The sequence below is a fragment of the Callorhinchus milii genome, unplaced genomic scaffold (genome assembly GCF_018977255.1).
Source record: "Callorhinchus milii isolate IMCB2004 unplaced genomic scaffold, IMCB_Cmil_1.0 Scaffold4, whole genome shotgun sequence".
In the NCBI taxonomy this organism is placed as follows: Eukaryota; Metazoa; Chordata; class Chondrichthyes; order Chimaeriformes; family Callorhinchidae; genus Callorhinchus; species Callorhinchus milii.
The window spans coordinates 70,621,430-70,637,716 of NW_024704745.1; the positions used below are offsets into that span (position 1 = coordinate 70,621,430).

General features: G+C 41.2%; 1 protein-coding gene across 1 annotated transcript in view; it reads left to right on the top strand.

Annotated features, from left to right (window-relative positions):
* b3glcta (beta 3-glucosyltransferase a) overlaps positions 1-10,590 on the top strand; it is a 58,126-nt gene extending 47,536 nt beyond the window's left edge. The window contains exons 13-15 of the mRNA XM_042334339.1: positions 4,988-5,107; positions 9,039-9,183; positions 10,113-10,590. Of these exons, the coding sequence (XP_042190273.1) occupies positions 4,988-5,107; positions 9,039-9,183; positions 10,113-10,286 (439 nt within the window). The 3' untranslated portion in view covers positions 10,287-10,590. The remainder of the gene's footprint in view (positions 1-4,987; positions 5,108-9,038; positions 9,184-10,112) is intronic.
* The last annotated feature ends 5,697 nt before the right edge of the window (positions 10,591-16,287 follow it).

Sequence of the window (16,287 nt, forward strand, 5' to 3'; positions counted from 1 at the left end):
TGGGAGCAGACTAAAGGACAGCTAGTCCAGTCCACAACTTTTCCAGTTTTTCTAATCTTGTGCATAACGAGGGGAGGGAATGCCAAACGCTACATTAGTTTTCTTGCAAGTAAATGATTTGGGGGAAATGAGAAGAAATGCCAAAGAGAGAGAGAGAAATGAAATAATGAAATGGGGAGTGCACAGCTAGACCTTTTAAGATGAATGCTGGAATACAACAACAACAAAATTACATTTGTAAAGCGCCTTTCACATTGGGAGGATGTCCCAAGGCACTGGACAGTCAGTGTTTCGGAACCGAGCTGGTCGGGATTGGGGAGGGTGGAGGGCAGGGGGTGAAGCAGGGTTATCGAAACTATGGCTGAAGAGGAGGTTCTTGAGATGGGTCTTGAAGGAGGCGAGGGAGGGGGTGAGGTGGAGGGCCTGTGGAATGGAGTTCCAGAAGGTGGGGGCAGAGTGGCAGAAGGCCCGTCAATGGTGGGGCAGGCGAGGTTGGAGACGTGAAGCAGGCCGGAGCCCGCTGAGTAGAGGGAGTGGGCAGGATGGTTAGGTGGTTAGGAGTGCGCAGAGGTAGGGAGGAGCAAGTCCGTGGAGCTCTTTGAAGGTGAGGACCAGGATCTTGAACTGTATCCTCTGTGTGATGGGAAGCCAGTGGAATCAGGCGAGTATGGGGGTGATAGGATCACGGAGCCTGGTGCGGGAGAGGACATGGGCTGCAGAGTTTTGGATGATCTGCAGCCTATGGGAGAGGAGTTGGGAGGCCGACAAGCAGGAAGTTTGCATAGTCAAGCCTCAGTGTTATGAATGGGTGTATGAAGGTTTCGGTGGCCTGTGGTGTGAGACAGTGGTGGAGTCAGGCAATGTTGCGAAGGTGAGGGAAGGCAGAGCGGGTCATGGCACGGATGTGGGGTAGAAAGGATAGTTGAGGGTCGATCAACTAAAAAGTTAGCTTTTATCCAGGATTTGATGTCTGACAGACTTTCTGTCAGGACAGCAATGGTCCTGGAATCAAAGGTGGAGGCAGAGTTACAGTTGGGTATTATCTGCATACATGTGGAAGTTGACCCCATGTCTGGAGATGATGTCACCAAGAGAGAGCATATAGATATTGAAGAGGAGGGGCCAACGACAGAGACCTGAGGAGCGCTGTACGAGACCATGCGGGAGCTAGAGGAGAAACCGTTTGTGGAGATGAAGTGGAGGTGGTGTTAGAGGTATGATCTGAACCGTCAAGGACAGAACATGAAGGTTGAGGTGAGAGGAGAGACGGTGCATGAGGATGGAGTGGTCAACGGTGTCGAAGGCAGCAGAAAGGTCCAGGAGGATGAGGAGGCAGAGGGAGCCCTGGTTGCAGAAGGATAGAGTATCAATTATCACTTATATAGCTAAGGTTGCAGAATTGGAAGCTTCATTTGCTCCTTTATTTGTTCATTTAAAATATTAAGTAGGAGATATCTGGTGAGAGCAGGATACAGCATGGCTATGATTCCTCATAGTCAAAATAATTGCTGTCATTGTTGCAGCAAAGTACTAATGTTGGTGATATAGGCTGCACTCTTACATTCCACTTGAGTTTTCAGGGGTGTTATTATTCCGTTTACTGTTAAGTTTAACACCCTTGCTGGCAAATGCACATTGTCAGTAAGTTTACACTTAAAATGTGAAAAATCCCCTTAAAAACTTACACCACTACAATCCATAAATAGTTTTGTAATATGTGAACACCTATTTTTACATTTGAATTGTACAGCTAAAATTATGCTTTGGGTAAAAAAACTGCTCAACTCCTATTACTGTTGAATTGTGCAGTGTGTTTGAATAATATCTTCTGGAAGCATTTGTAAACATGCTTTATACCATATCACCTAACTGTTGAAAAGTAAAATTTAAACAAGACATTAAGAAGAGATAAAATTAGCTACACTAAAAGCTTCTCTGACCTAAAATGATCTGCAGCCTTGACAAGTTTAATTGATAGATAAGGTAATGTGGGAGAATCATTGGGGGGTTGTTATGTCTGAATTACTCTGAAGGCAAAACAATGAGCACACACAAGGTGACTGATAATGTGAAAAAACATGATATTGTGTTACTGGTTAATTCTGTTGACACAGGCAGGTCGTTGAATTGATGATGGAGAAGTACGATTTCAATTCAACCCTGGAAACTGGCACTACCTTTCCGTTTCCACTCTAGATTTCTATCAAGCCTACAGTTACTATGCTCCTATCCTGTGGAACTCTCTTTCTAAACCTCTTTATCCTGCTTCTTTTACTCCATGCCTTAAATAATCTTTAATAATCCTTGCATTTCATAGAGAGCCTGATCACAGAGTGTCAGCCTTCACCCTCCCACTCCACCCCCCCCCCCCCCAAAGTATGTTTTTGACTATACTTTTGGTCAATATTGTTAGTTCTCCCTGTTTGCTCGATGCTCCCTATTGGAGCAGACACAAGTGGAAGAAACGGTTGTCAGCAGCCATAGTTCTGCCACCAAACAATTGACTATTGAAACCAATCGCACAAAGAAATAACTTTGATCAGTTAATCCACACATGAAGGGCAGCCACAGTAAGAGACGCTGACTTCCTTGTCTGCTCTTTTCCTTTAGTATCCCTTGAGCTCCTCTCTCCTTGTCCGTCAGACAAGACCTCCCCACTTGCCAGACAAGGATGCCCAGTGAGGAGAGGAGAGTTCCTCAAAGCCAGATTGACTAATGCACATACCAACTCTGCCTCCACTTGGCTCTCCCTCAAGCACCCTACTCCCTGCTGCCCGTTTCCATGAACTCCTACTGTTGATATACAATCTCTGCATTTGCCACCAGTGGGTCGACCATACGCACACTAGGTATACTGTCATAGTTATTTAGTGCTTCTAGAGGGCCATTCTACTTCAAAAAATAAGTGATTAAAGATGAAATGAAAAGTATGGTTGAACAAATTTACTTCACTATTGGGATACTGGGGAGATGTGGAATCAAGCACAATTTTACTTTCCTATTATTTTCTATGACAGTGATTTGTGATATTCCTGTAAGTTTAAGTGTCTGGTTTGTTCTTTTGTTTTAATTGGAATGTGGAGTTTTCTGGCAAGACTATGATGGTGGGAAGAGAAATGTCACAGAACTGGAAGAGGGAAATTAGAAAGAACAATTAATAATGAGAAGTTATCTACAGTATGTTGTCAAGTTATTCACTGCATTTCAAATGTTAGCTTTGCTGTTTCCACTCAATGCATGAACCGCTCCAATCCAGTTTCCATTGAGAGTACAACAACGACAAGATTCCTTTTATAGAGCGCCTTTCACGTCGGGAGGACGTCCCAAGGCACTGGACAGTTGGGTCAGGATCCGAGCAGGGGGGAAATGGTCAGGGTTACCCTGATCAAAGTCGCAAATGACATTCTCTCCATCTGCAACCAGGGTTTTCTCTGTCTCTTCATCCTTCTTAAACTCTCTGCCATCTTCGACATTGTCAACAATTCTATTCTTCTCCACCATCTTTCCTCTCAGTTCCACCTTCAAGGTTCTGTCCTTTTTTGGTTTCATTCTTGCTATCCCAACTTGTCCACTTCATATCTGCCAACGGCTTCTCCTCCCACCCCCACACCATCACATCCAGAGTTCCAGCGGGCCTTATCCTTCGCCCTCTCCTCTTTAATATCTACATATTCCCTCTCTGCAATGCCATCCACAAGCATATAGTTAAATTTCCACGTACGCAGATGATGCCCAACTCTCTCTGCTTCCACCCTCGATTCCAGGACCAGTTCTGTTCTGACTGGTTGTCTCTCAGACATCAAATCCTGGATGAGAGCTAACTTTCTCCACTTGAATGTTGACAATACAGAGACTCTCCTTCTTAGCTCCCTTCAGCACCTTCTCACCTCAGGCACCGACAGTATCAATCTACACAGGTGCTCACTCCACCCACAGGATTCAGTTCAAGATCCTCGTGCTCACTTTTAAATCACTCCAAGGTCTTGCTCCTACCTCTGCAACCTACCAACCCGCCTACTCTCTCTGCTCAGCACTGATCTGCTTCATGTCCCCAAGCTGCCTGATCCACTACTGGGGGTTGGGCCTTCAGTATGTTTCCCCTCACTCACTTGAACTCCATCCCTTTGCCTCATCTCTTTACTCGCCTTCTTCAAGGTCTATCTCCAGACCTTCCTCTTTGACCGCGCCTTCGGTCAACTTTTCACCTCCACATTCAACTCCTTGGCCCCAATCCTGCCAGAATTCAACCCCCACCTTTGATGCACACCTCAACCGTTCAGTGACTTGGGTGGTCCTCCTGACGTTATTAATACAATGTATATCAATACAATTTTTTTATTTTTTTATTACAGTTTTTAAACATGTACCTATTTATCTAATAAGGGGAGGTTTTGTTATTCTTCAGCTGCTGCTTTGGATGAATTGAAGTAAAAATCATCAGAAATGTTTTGCGATAAAACTAATGCATTAATAAGTATACTTAGCCATTGAGCTAGCAAGGAAGCCCACATCTCCCAAGCCAAAAAAAGCAAAACATAATGATGAATGTCTATTTTGAGTGTACCATGAATTAAGGAATTTTCAATCATTTTGTACGTGAATAAAAATGTATTCTATTTTATATATTATACAAAATAACAGTGTTGGGATATGATAACCTCTGCCTAATTTGGTGACTGTGGACCATCCGTCAAACTTACGATAATAATAATAATAAACTTGTATTTTTTGTAACATTTACTGGTATTTGCAAAGAGCAAACATGTTTTGCTGCTCCTTGATTTATTTGGATTTAAGAGGTTAAAAAAAAAATCACAATGTATTCAATAGAAATCTTTTCACGTCAGGGATATTTACTTGTAAGGATATCTAGAAGAACTTCGTTGGATTCACTGTAAAGTGCAGTGACTGTTTATTTTGTAGACACACTATTAAAAGCCTTTAAAAACCTAACCATTTTTTGGTGGGGTGGGATTTGTTAATACAGTATTCCAAGACTCCGAACTTTATTGAGTTGCTACAATCCAAAGGAAGCAGTTTTCCTTGGCGAGCGATATGGCTATGGATTGGGCACTGGTGGATACAGCTACATTACAGGAGGCGGAGGGTAAGTGTCTTAAATGCAACGCTTTCACAAGCCTGTTAAATCTGGGCAGCTGATGTTTTCTCAGGAGAGTGATTCTTTTACATTCTGTATGTAAACATTTCTACTTTGCATTTACATTTTAATCATATGTTTAGTCGTAGATTTTATAGTTCATTATTTTCAATATCATTTTAGAAAAGAGATTGAACCTCATGCTTTTAGCTGCGATTGCATAAAATACAGTTCTGTTGGTATTATCTCTGTGTGATGGAGGTGGTTTGTAGGCTATAGAAAACTCACTTTAATCCAGATTCATTTATTTCATTCATGTTCAAGCTTCAATCCAGAAATTCATCACCATTGTTTTTACCATTTACAATCAGGCTTTCAGTATTGCACAGTAACTCAATCAGAGTTTAGTCCACAAATCGTAAATTGGACAGATTTCACACTTATTTTGTTAGATTGTATTTTACTTTTACCCAAGTAAAATGAATGCATAAAAGATGGTTTATTGTGTTATACAAATATGTTGTCAGTAAGTAATTTATATTTCTTTGTTTTTGGGAGTTTTGATTCTTGTAAGACTGAAAATGTATGCCAAGTTTATGCCAAAGCCATAATTTAGGTGTTTAAAATAATGACTGACTTGATTAATGTAAATGTGAGTGATGAATGTGAGTATAGGATCACAAATAATCAAGAGTTTACAATGGATATATGGAACAGACAGAAATAATTATTGGAATCTAAAATACAGAATTTATAACAGGATTCCTTAATGAAGAATCCAAATTGCACAAATAGGGACATGTTCTGATAATCAGACATACTCCATAATAATCCTTGCATTTGATATAGCGCTTTTCACGTCGGGAGGACGTCCCAAAGCGCTTCACAGAATATACTGTAAAGTGAATTGACTGTATATTTGTGGGCGAACGCGGCAGCCAATTGCGCACAGCAATGTCCCACAAACAGTCGTAGATTGAAAATGACCAATTTATTATTGTTTTGGGTTTTTGGAGGGATTATTATTAGGCGTGTGGAGTAAGGAAACTTGCCCAAGGTTTCGCCCTGCCTGGAATTGAACCCAGGTGTCTTGCTTGCAAAGCAAGTGCTCTAACCACTGAGCTACAGGACTCCACTCTTGGGAACTCTGCTCCAATTCAAGCTACTTCCAGAGTTCCAATATTGGAAATCCTATAGTTTAGATCTATATTGTATATTGTATATATAAGTTGATTATAAGTCCTATGAAGGAAAAAATCTGTTTCAAGACTTGGATTGAAAGGATTAGAACAGACACAAATAATTAAGTAATCTGGAGTACGGTGCTTAATTTGTTGCTGCAACCCATGATGGTTGAGCAGTAAATGTGAATGTAAAGGTGGCCTCATTTTCTGCAATTCTGTTTGACTGCCTTTGGGAGTCAGGAAGAGATTTATTTGGAGTTAATTTATGGTTGGTTGCCTCCTATAACAGATGGAGTGATTTGAGCAGAGTCTATGATATGATACTCTGTACCTGATATACAGAATGGATGAGTTTCATAAACTGAGTGGCCGTAGCTCTTTCCATTTTTTTTTTGGTCAATGGCTGTCTTGACACATGCAGAAACAACAACAAAAAATTGCCTTTATAAAGGGCTTTTCACATCGGGAGGATGTCCAAATGCACTTGACAATGAGAGATTTGCATCCGAGCTGCGGGTTGGGATCAGAGAGGAGTGGAGGGCAAGGTGGGTGGAGGAGGAAAGATGACCAAAGGTACGTGTTGATACATGCCTTGAAGGAGGTAACAAAGGGTCGAGTCGAGGGGTTCTGGGGTGGAGTTCCAGAGGATGGGGACAAAGGCTGAAGGCCCAACCGCTGGTAGTGGAGCATGCAGGTCGTGGGATGTGGAGCAGGCCAGTGCCTGCAGAGTGGAGGGCAATGGCCAGGTTTAGTGAAGTTTCAAGGAGAGGACATGAGCTGCAGCGTTCTGAATGATCTGCAGCTTGTGGAGGGAAGAGTTGGGAAGTCCGGCAAGCAGGGAGTTACCATAATCAAGCCTGCAAGTAATGAAAACGTGAATGAGGGTCTCGGCAGCCTGAGTGAGAGATATGGCGGAGGTGGGCAATTGTTGTGGAGGTGGGGGAAGGCAGAACAGCTAATGGCCGGATATCAGGTTTAAAGAACAGTTGAGGGTCGAAGAAGACACCAAGGTTCCATACTGGTTCTGTGAGGTGGAGAGTCCATTCAGGAATAGTGATGCTGTCAGTGCCTGAGGTGAGGAGGTGCAGAAGGGAACCAAGGAGGAGAGCATCAGTCTTGTCATTCAACTATGACAAGTTGGAGTGGTTCAGTAGCTCAAATAAAATTGTGGTTCAGTAGCTCAGTGGTTAGAGCACTCGCTTTACAAGCAAGAGACCTGAGTTCAATTCCAGGCAGAGGGCGAAACCTTGGGCAAGTTTCCTTACTCCACACAGAGCCTAATAATAATCCCTCCAAAACCAAAAACAATAATAAATTGGTCATTTTCAATCTACGACTGTTTGTGGGACATTGCTGTGCGCAATTGGCTGCCGCGTTCGCCCACAAATATACAGTCAATTCACTTTACAGTATATTCTGTGAAGCGCTTTGGGACGTCCTCCCGACGTGAAAAGCGCTATATCAAATGCAAGGATTATTATGAAGGATTATTAACTATAGGAAATTTGGTCTCATCCAGGATTTGATGTCTGACATACAATCTGTCAGTACAGCAGTAGTGCTGAAGTCGAGGGTGGAGGCAGAGATAAAGTTGGGTGTCATTGGCATAGATATGGAAGTTAACCACATGCCTGCGGATGATGTCCCCGAGCTGAAACATGTAAATATGAAAAAGAAACCCATCAATATGCTTAAGAAGAATATCCAAACTAGATTCAGAATTTCAAACCTGCATGCCATCTACACAGGGAAATTTCCCTATATCTAGAATGGAGTATGCACTCATGCTCTGCCTGGAAGATAGCACCGTTTACCTAATCTGAAGAGTATTAGAACACAGGTTGACAAATACAAAGTACCCGGATTTTCTTGCAAACCTCTTGGTGAGAAGCATAAAATTGTTATCATCTTCCCATGCACAGTATGGACACACATCCCTACCCATCAAGCAATGGTTCCATCAGTTGAAGGTGTGGTGTTCAGCATCGGTTGCTTATCTCTGTATACTAATCAAGGTGAATAACAAGCCGTGGATATGCGTGTGGGTTAAAAAGAACTAGACTCCAGTATTGCCCTCCAGCAGCAGTTAACCCAAGTCTCACTTTCCTCATCAGCTATTTGATTGATAACAATAATAATAATCCTTACGTTTGGTGTAAAGCCTTATGCTATCGTCAAGCTGCCTCAGAGTGCTTCACATGATATATTGTAAAGTAGATTGATTGTATGTTTTGGGAGAAACGGGTTAGTCAGTTTGTGCACAGCAATGCCCCACAAACAACCATGGAGAGTGAGTGACCAATTTTATTTGGGTACCAATTATTTTATTAAATTAAATCCACCGTGCCAAACTGGAGATCATTTTTAGTTTTGTATAAAATGAGCCAAATGAACACAATTCAAAGACTAACACATTTCAATTTTTCCTTCCCTCATGTTTTAGTTTCCTTCCCTCAATAACTATTTCCCTCTCTCCATTACCATCATCAGCCTCCACTTCGTAGCATTTGCCAGTAAAGATTAACATAACACAATGTAAATAAGAATGTGAGGCGGTCTCTTCAATGGGAAAATCCTGTTGTATGGAATTAGTACCATACAATGTCATCTGGATTGACCGTCAAACTTTAAGCTTAATTACATTAAGATCCTTTGAAAAGATTATGACAGTTTCAAACTGAATTGATGTTGACCTTCTATGCAGTTTTTCTGTTCCTGAATTTATCGCTGAATTCTCTTGCTTTTTTTTCATCTAGAATTGTTTTCAGCAGAGAAGCTGTAAAGCAATTACTTACCAGCGGATGCCATTGTTACAGTAATGATGCACCTGATGATATGGTTCTAGGAATGTGTTTCAACAGCCTTGGTATCCCAGTGACACACAGCCCTCTATTCCACCAGGTAATTTCCCATGGCAGTGATTTCTTATTGCTCATTGCTTCTAGCAATGAATTTACTTTAGTTGATTGAAAAATGAGGATTTGTGATTTTTAATTAGAAGATTCTGTTGGAAGTTCTGAAAGTTGAAAATCATCGTTGCATGAGTTATTTTAAAGAATAAATTAAATTTAAATAGCTTGTTGTTTTTCCAAAAACCTTTCATTGTTTTGTGTGATGGCTAGTGAGTCATTTTATAATTAGCTTAAATGTATTTAGCATTGATGTGTAATAAAGCAATCTCCATAGTATCATTCTCTGCATTTCTTCCTTACCATATCTAACTCTATCCCATCGTTTGTTTCATTCACCTAACCAATAATTTGAAGACTAATGTACCCAGGGTGCATTGATTTTCATGATGTAACTGACATTATAAAATGAAATGTGTTTATATTGGAGTTGTCATCTCTTCAAGGTGTGAATTACAGGTATCACAACACACAGCAACAGACTTTGACTAAGAGCTTTCACTTGGAAGTTAATTTCACTCCACTTCACTTTGCTATATCCAATTTATGTTCAGATCCTGTTGTTGGGACACCACCCACATAGGCTGGTGAATGATGTTTGGTACCTTTCTCTTTTGATAGTATTTATATGTATACAGTATATTGTTTTCTCAGTCACAAATGCACTAGCCTTTGGGTGAACCAACTATCTCCAACAAATGTAACATTTTCAGTGTTTCTCACAAGTTGACATGGACTTCCAGTTGACCTTGCTTCAACAAATAGGAGCAGCTTTAGATCTTCCACATTTATCCATAGTCTCATAGCATTGGAGAACTAACTAAAACTAAAAACATCTGCAATGTGCAACTTCAGAACAATGTGTACAATTTATCTGTGGTTGGGGAAAAGCTCTAACATTTATTATATATTGTTTCCTAGGCACGGCCAGTAGATTACCCAAAGGATTACCTTGCACACCAGATTCCTATTTCATTCCACAAACACTGGAATATTGATCCAGTTGAAGTCTACTCCAGTTGGCTGGGAAATGAGGATGATCTGATATCTGACCAAATGAATTGGAAACAAACCCAGAGCAGGGAAGATTTATAAAGTTCTAAATGCCTTATTGATTTGTGCATTAATATATCAATTATTGTCTTAGTGGCTTTGACAAAGACTGAACACAGATGGTATTGTGTCTGCAAATCTCCATTCTAAAGGAGATTTTGATGATTTTGCATAATACTTTTTTATATTTCTAAGTAAAATGCTGAATAGTATTTCTAATTATCTTGGACAGTATTTGACTGTATTTGATACTGTAAAGAAAACGATTTATGCAGGGTATGGAGTTTTCTGTTTGATGTTGAAAGGATTTGTATAATTTTTAAAAAAAATAAAAGCCTATCTTTATATTTTATATTTTTTAATACTTTATTGGAGAATTAGATATTAATTAACGCTGCAGCTGATGTGATAATAAAAAAAAACTGTGTTGTTTCTGGACTGATTGAGAACAGAGGTTAGTACAGACGAGAGGAATGAGGCTGATTCCCAGTGTTTGAGGGATGAGCAATGAGGAGCTACTTGGTGAGCAAAGACTTATCAGCCACAAAGTCAAGTGGAAAAGATTCAGCACAAACATTTATAGAGTTAATAATACAATTTGGAAAATAAAATAACTCAATCCATGCTAAAATCTGAATGAAATCCTGTAGGCATTTTTTTCAGCATAAAATCCTCAAAAATGGCCCCATTAATGGGGCGAGTATTTGTTCACTCTATAAAGCTGTTGGAGTTGAGGTATTGATCAGCCATGTTCTTATAGAATGGTGGAACAGGCTTGAGGGGCTGAATGGACTACTCATGTTCCTAAGTTTTAGACTGCTTTAAGACCACATCTGATTTGTGGATGTATATATTGGCACAAGCATGCAGCAGGCTGCTGTAGAAAGCAGCAACATAGTGGATAAGACAATGTAATAATAATCCTTGCATTTGATATAGTGCTTTTCACGTCTTCTAGACGTCCCAAAGCGCTTCACAAAAATAGACTGTAAAGTGAATTGACTGTATATTTGTGGGTGAACGCGGCAGCCAATTGCGCACAGCAATGTCCCACAAACAGTCGTGGATTGAAAATGACCAATTTATTATTGTTTTTTTTTGGAGGGATTATTATTAGGCGTGTGGAGTAAGGAAACTTGCCCAAGGTTATACACAGGAGGACGTGTTTTTTAAACTTACACATACTATTTTCATCTAATTTTGCTGTCACCCATAAATGTTATGGTCTTAATCCTAACTGAGTTATGCGTACAGATTTCTACCTCTTATCACATTTTCCTCTGCTCAGAAAGATTCACATCGCACATTATCTGGTGCTGTGGCCTTGATAACAATAGTCATTGAATCATAGAATCCTACAGCACAGAAGGATAATAATCCTTTGGCTCATGAGCAGGTGGGGAAAAAATCTTAAATGTGTGGAATCACTCAGTAACTATTGGCCATATCCTTGGTGGGGAGCAGTGGGTTACAGGTGAAGTGGCTCCAGACTGCATTGAGGAAGCCATGGAGTGTATCGCTCATTTGCAGCTTTGTCGCCTGAGGTAAGGAAAAATCCTCCTCCTTCATCTTAATCATGTGAAACGTAACAGGAATATGAACGGCCTCAAGTGACACCCCGCCCCCATCCTGGCTAATGTCTGATCTATTTGAGTTACAACTGCTTTCACAGTTCAATGACTTTATAATACAGAGACTTGGACATTACTTTTGACTCTCATTTAATAATAATAACAATCCTTGCATTTGATATAGCGCCTTATCAGGTTGTTGAGACGTTTCAAAGCACTTCACAGAATATACTGTAAAATGAATTGACTATATTTTGTGGGCTAAGTGTGGCAGCCAATTGTGCACAACAGTGCCCCACAAACAGTCGTGGATTGAGTGACCAAATTATTATTTTTTTGAAGGGATTATTATCCCCGAAGGCGATCTGCCACTCGACTAACAAGCGACTAACAACTGGGTAAATAGAGGCGTGTAGAGAAGGTAACTTGCCTATTGTTTCGCCCTGTCCGGGAATCAAAACCAGTCCTCTCGCTTGCGAAGCGAGTGCTGTAACCAATATGTTACAGGACTCTACTATAACATATCTGGAATAATTTACAAATTTACAAAGTTTCATATACACTTTAAATAATATTTATGCATGCAAATTGTATCTTAATCATTTTCTTTCTGTATTTTTCATTAATAGCTATGGCTGTAAAGTTTGGTCTTTAAGTGATCTTGCACTCTAGCCCCATGGAACTAAAGGTTTATTGACCCCATGGAACGGCATGTAGTTTATTTAAAATTTTGCTTAGAACTTTTGTTTGGAGCAGAAGGTTGATAGGGCTGGTAGGGATTTGGTGGCACAAGACATAAGGAGACATAACCGGACAGCATGAATTTGGAAGAGAGTAGGATATACCCTCAAGCTAAGTTCCTGGACAGAGTGTATCATTCTGTACTCCAGGCATGGGACGTTCCCCCAACCTCCTTGCTTGGTTGCTGGGTGTCATAGTCTTGTTCGTTTTCAAATACCTTCGTGCCCTCACACCTCCCTACCTCTCTGACCTGCTTACCCCCCATTCCCCCACCCGCTGCCTCCACTTGGCTGGCTCCGGCCTCCTTTTTGTCCCTCATTCCCTCTGCTCCACAATCGGTGGCCGTGCCTACAGCCACTATGCCGCAAAACTCTGCAACTCAATCCCTCCAACTTGCCTGCTCACTCCCCACCTTCAAATCCCGTCTACAGATCTTCCTTTATCATGCTTACGGTCACCTCCCCCACCTCCCTTTCCCCCTGGCTCATTGTCAGACTCCGCCATTATGAAGCGCTCCGGGACGCTATCCCACGTGAAGGGCGCTACATAAATGCAAATTCTTGTTCAGTTCCTAGATACCCTGTCGGAGAGCCTCTTGCATGCCACGCTGTGCACCTCCCTCAGAATACCTGAGGACAAATGAACAGATACAGAAAAGTACTCTAACTAATATTACCTCTTTCAATCTTTGTGTACTGGAATTGCAAGCCTTAGATGTCTTGGAGTTGATCCTACAGAGGATGCAGTATTCAAAACAGTAAATGGAATAAAGTAAAGGTGGAATAGTAATCACAGTGGGACAAAAGGGCGTTGTTTCAAGACAATTTTAGAAGACTCTAGACCTTTTGCTTCCAATTCTTTCACTTCTATCTTTCTGATATTCTCAGAACAATTAAGCTCCTGTTTTCTTCAGTCTGGGGAAAAAAATCACATGCAGATTGCTCCTCAGGAAACAGCAGAAGAAAGTATAAGTGAGTTTATTTTATGAGGATTGCGGAGTGAGTGTAAATTCTGGAGTGAAAGTCACACAAGTCAAGATACGGGAAAATAAAGATTGAATCTGGAGAGGAGAAGTGAATTGCAAACACTGGTGTCTAGAATTAATAAAGCCAAAGTAATGATAATAAGACAGAAGAAGTCATAAACACAAGCAAACACCAAGGAGGGGCTGCACACTCAAGGCTTCAGACAGATAGGGTTGAGTGAGAACAGTTTACTTCAGTTTGCTGAGTTTTACCATTCACAGAGAGGATACAGTTCAAATCCTAGTCCTCACCTTCAAAGCCCTCCATGGTCTTGCTCCCCCCTACCTCTACAACCTCCTAACCTCCTACCATCTTGTTCGCTCCCTCCGCTCAGCGGGCTCCAGCCTGCTTCACGTCCCCTGTCTCGCTCTCCCCACTATTGGTGGATGGGCCTTCCGCCGCTCTGCCCCACCCTCTGGAATTCCATTCCACAGTCCCTCCACCTCGGCCCCTCCCTTGTCTCCTTCAAGACCCATCCCAACACCCTCTTCTTTGACTGTGCTTTTGATCTCCCTGCTTCACCCCCTACCTCCCACCCTCCCCGACCCCAACCCCCAGCTCAGGTCCGAAACACTGACTGTCCAGTGCCTTGTGACGTGCTCCCGACGTAAAAGGTGCTATACAAATGTAATTTTGTTGTTGTTGTTGCTGTCCAGGTCTAGCACCTTGGGACGTCCTCCCGACATGAAAGGCGCTCTATAAATGCAATCTTGTTGTTGTTGCTGTTGTCTAGATGCAGCTGAGGTAAATACACACATAGGTCAGCTACTCATGGAGAAGCGGATAATACCTCGTCAATCCACTTTACAATATATCCTGTGAAGCGCTCTGAGACGTCTCAACGACACGATAAAGTGCGAAATCAAATGCAAGTTATTATTATTACTTCTCAAATACTTCATATACACCACCCCCTCCATGCACTTTCATAATAATAATAATCCTTGCATTTGATATAGCACTTTTCACGTCTTCTCGACGTCTCAAAGCGCTTCACAGAATATGCTGTAAAGTGAATTGACTATATTTGTGCGCGAACCGCGGCAGCCAATTGTGCACAGCAGTATCCCACAAACAGTCGTGGATTGAAAATGACCAATTTATTATTGTTTTGTTTTTTGGAGGGATTATTATTAGGTGTGTGAAGTAAGGAAACTTGCCCAAGGTTTCGCCCTCTGCCTGGAATTGAACCCAGGTGTCTCACTTGCAAGGCGAGGGCTCTAACCACTGAGCTACAGGACTCCACAATATATACATTTGCATTTTTGCCAGTTGACAAGAATAATATCACAATAAGTAGCATGTAACTGTTAGCATATTGGGGATTAAACATGATGGTTATATCAAAAATTACCCTATCATAAACATTTCAACAAATTCCTGTGATAATTACTTCAATTTGTTACCTCATTTTACCAAATTAGGATATCAAATTATTTTACAGATAAATTGGCTAGATTATTATTTCTTAGATTAGTGTTCTAATTCAGTGTATTTTACACTTACACGATAATAATTAGGCTTCATCAGCTCATTTCATCTCTACTCCATCAGTTATTATTCATTTCACTTGATTTTCTTTAGACAAATTCCCTTTTGTAATTAGAAGTAGAAAACAAATTTATGTTCATATTAAATTGTATATCTTCTGCAGTATTCTGTTTGATCAGGTCCTCAATGTAATTGGAAGAGGCAGCTCCAGTGGGGGAGCGAACACCAGCACAGAAAAGTGGTGCCAAATGGTCTCCTGTGCTGTAAACATTCCATGAGATGAAAACGCAATGCGGTATGATAGTCAACATATAATAATAATCCTTGCATTTAATATAGCATTTTATCATTTTGTTGAGACGTCTCAAAGTGCTTCACAGGAGGTACTGTAAAGTGGATTGACTGTGCATTCTGGGGGCAAAACACATTATTGGCTAATGTTGCAATCAAAACAGTAACTAATGATTGACTGACTGATTGCGGGAAGTGAATTTCCTCTCCTCCCTGACTTAAGCACAAATGGTTAGATTTGAAAACTGCTTCAGAGAATCCCATCTTAGCATTGGTGGAAACTGGATTCGCTTCAGGTAGGAGCCAGATAAATTCCCCTCTGATACAAGGCCCATTTACCTGGGAGGAGGAAGGTATGTTCCACTCTGGGCCTGGAGGTGGAGACTGGTGCAGGATGCTTGTATTTGGGATTTGGTGACTGCCCTGTTTGGGATACCATTACTAAGCAACCACTGCAGAAGCCTTAAGCCTCCCTTGGTGGTATCACCATCTGAAGGGTTACAGTGTCCTGGAGGCAAAGCATTCACATGCTTTATGCATAATTTTATAATAATAATAACAATAATCCTTGCATTTCAAATAGCATGTTGTATACTGTGGAGGCCTGTAGCTCAGTGGTTAGAGCACTCGCCTCGCAAGCAAGAGACCTGGGTTGGATTCCTGGCAGGACGAAATGTTGGGCGAGTTTCCTTATGCCTCTGTTTACCCAGCAGTAAGTAGGAACCCGGTTGCTAATAATCCCTCAAGAAAAAAAACAATAATAATTTGGTCACTCAGTCCATGACTGTTTGTGGGACAAGTTTCCTTATTCCACACAGAGCCTAATAATAATCCCTCCAAAACAAGACAATAATAAATTGGTCATTTTCAATCCATGACTCTTTGTGGGACATTGCTGTGCGCAATTGGCTGCCGGGTTTTGCC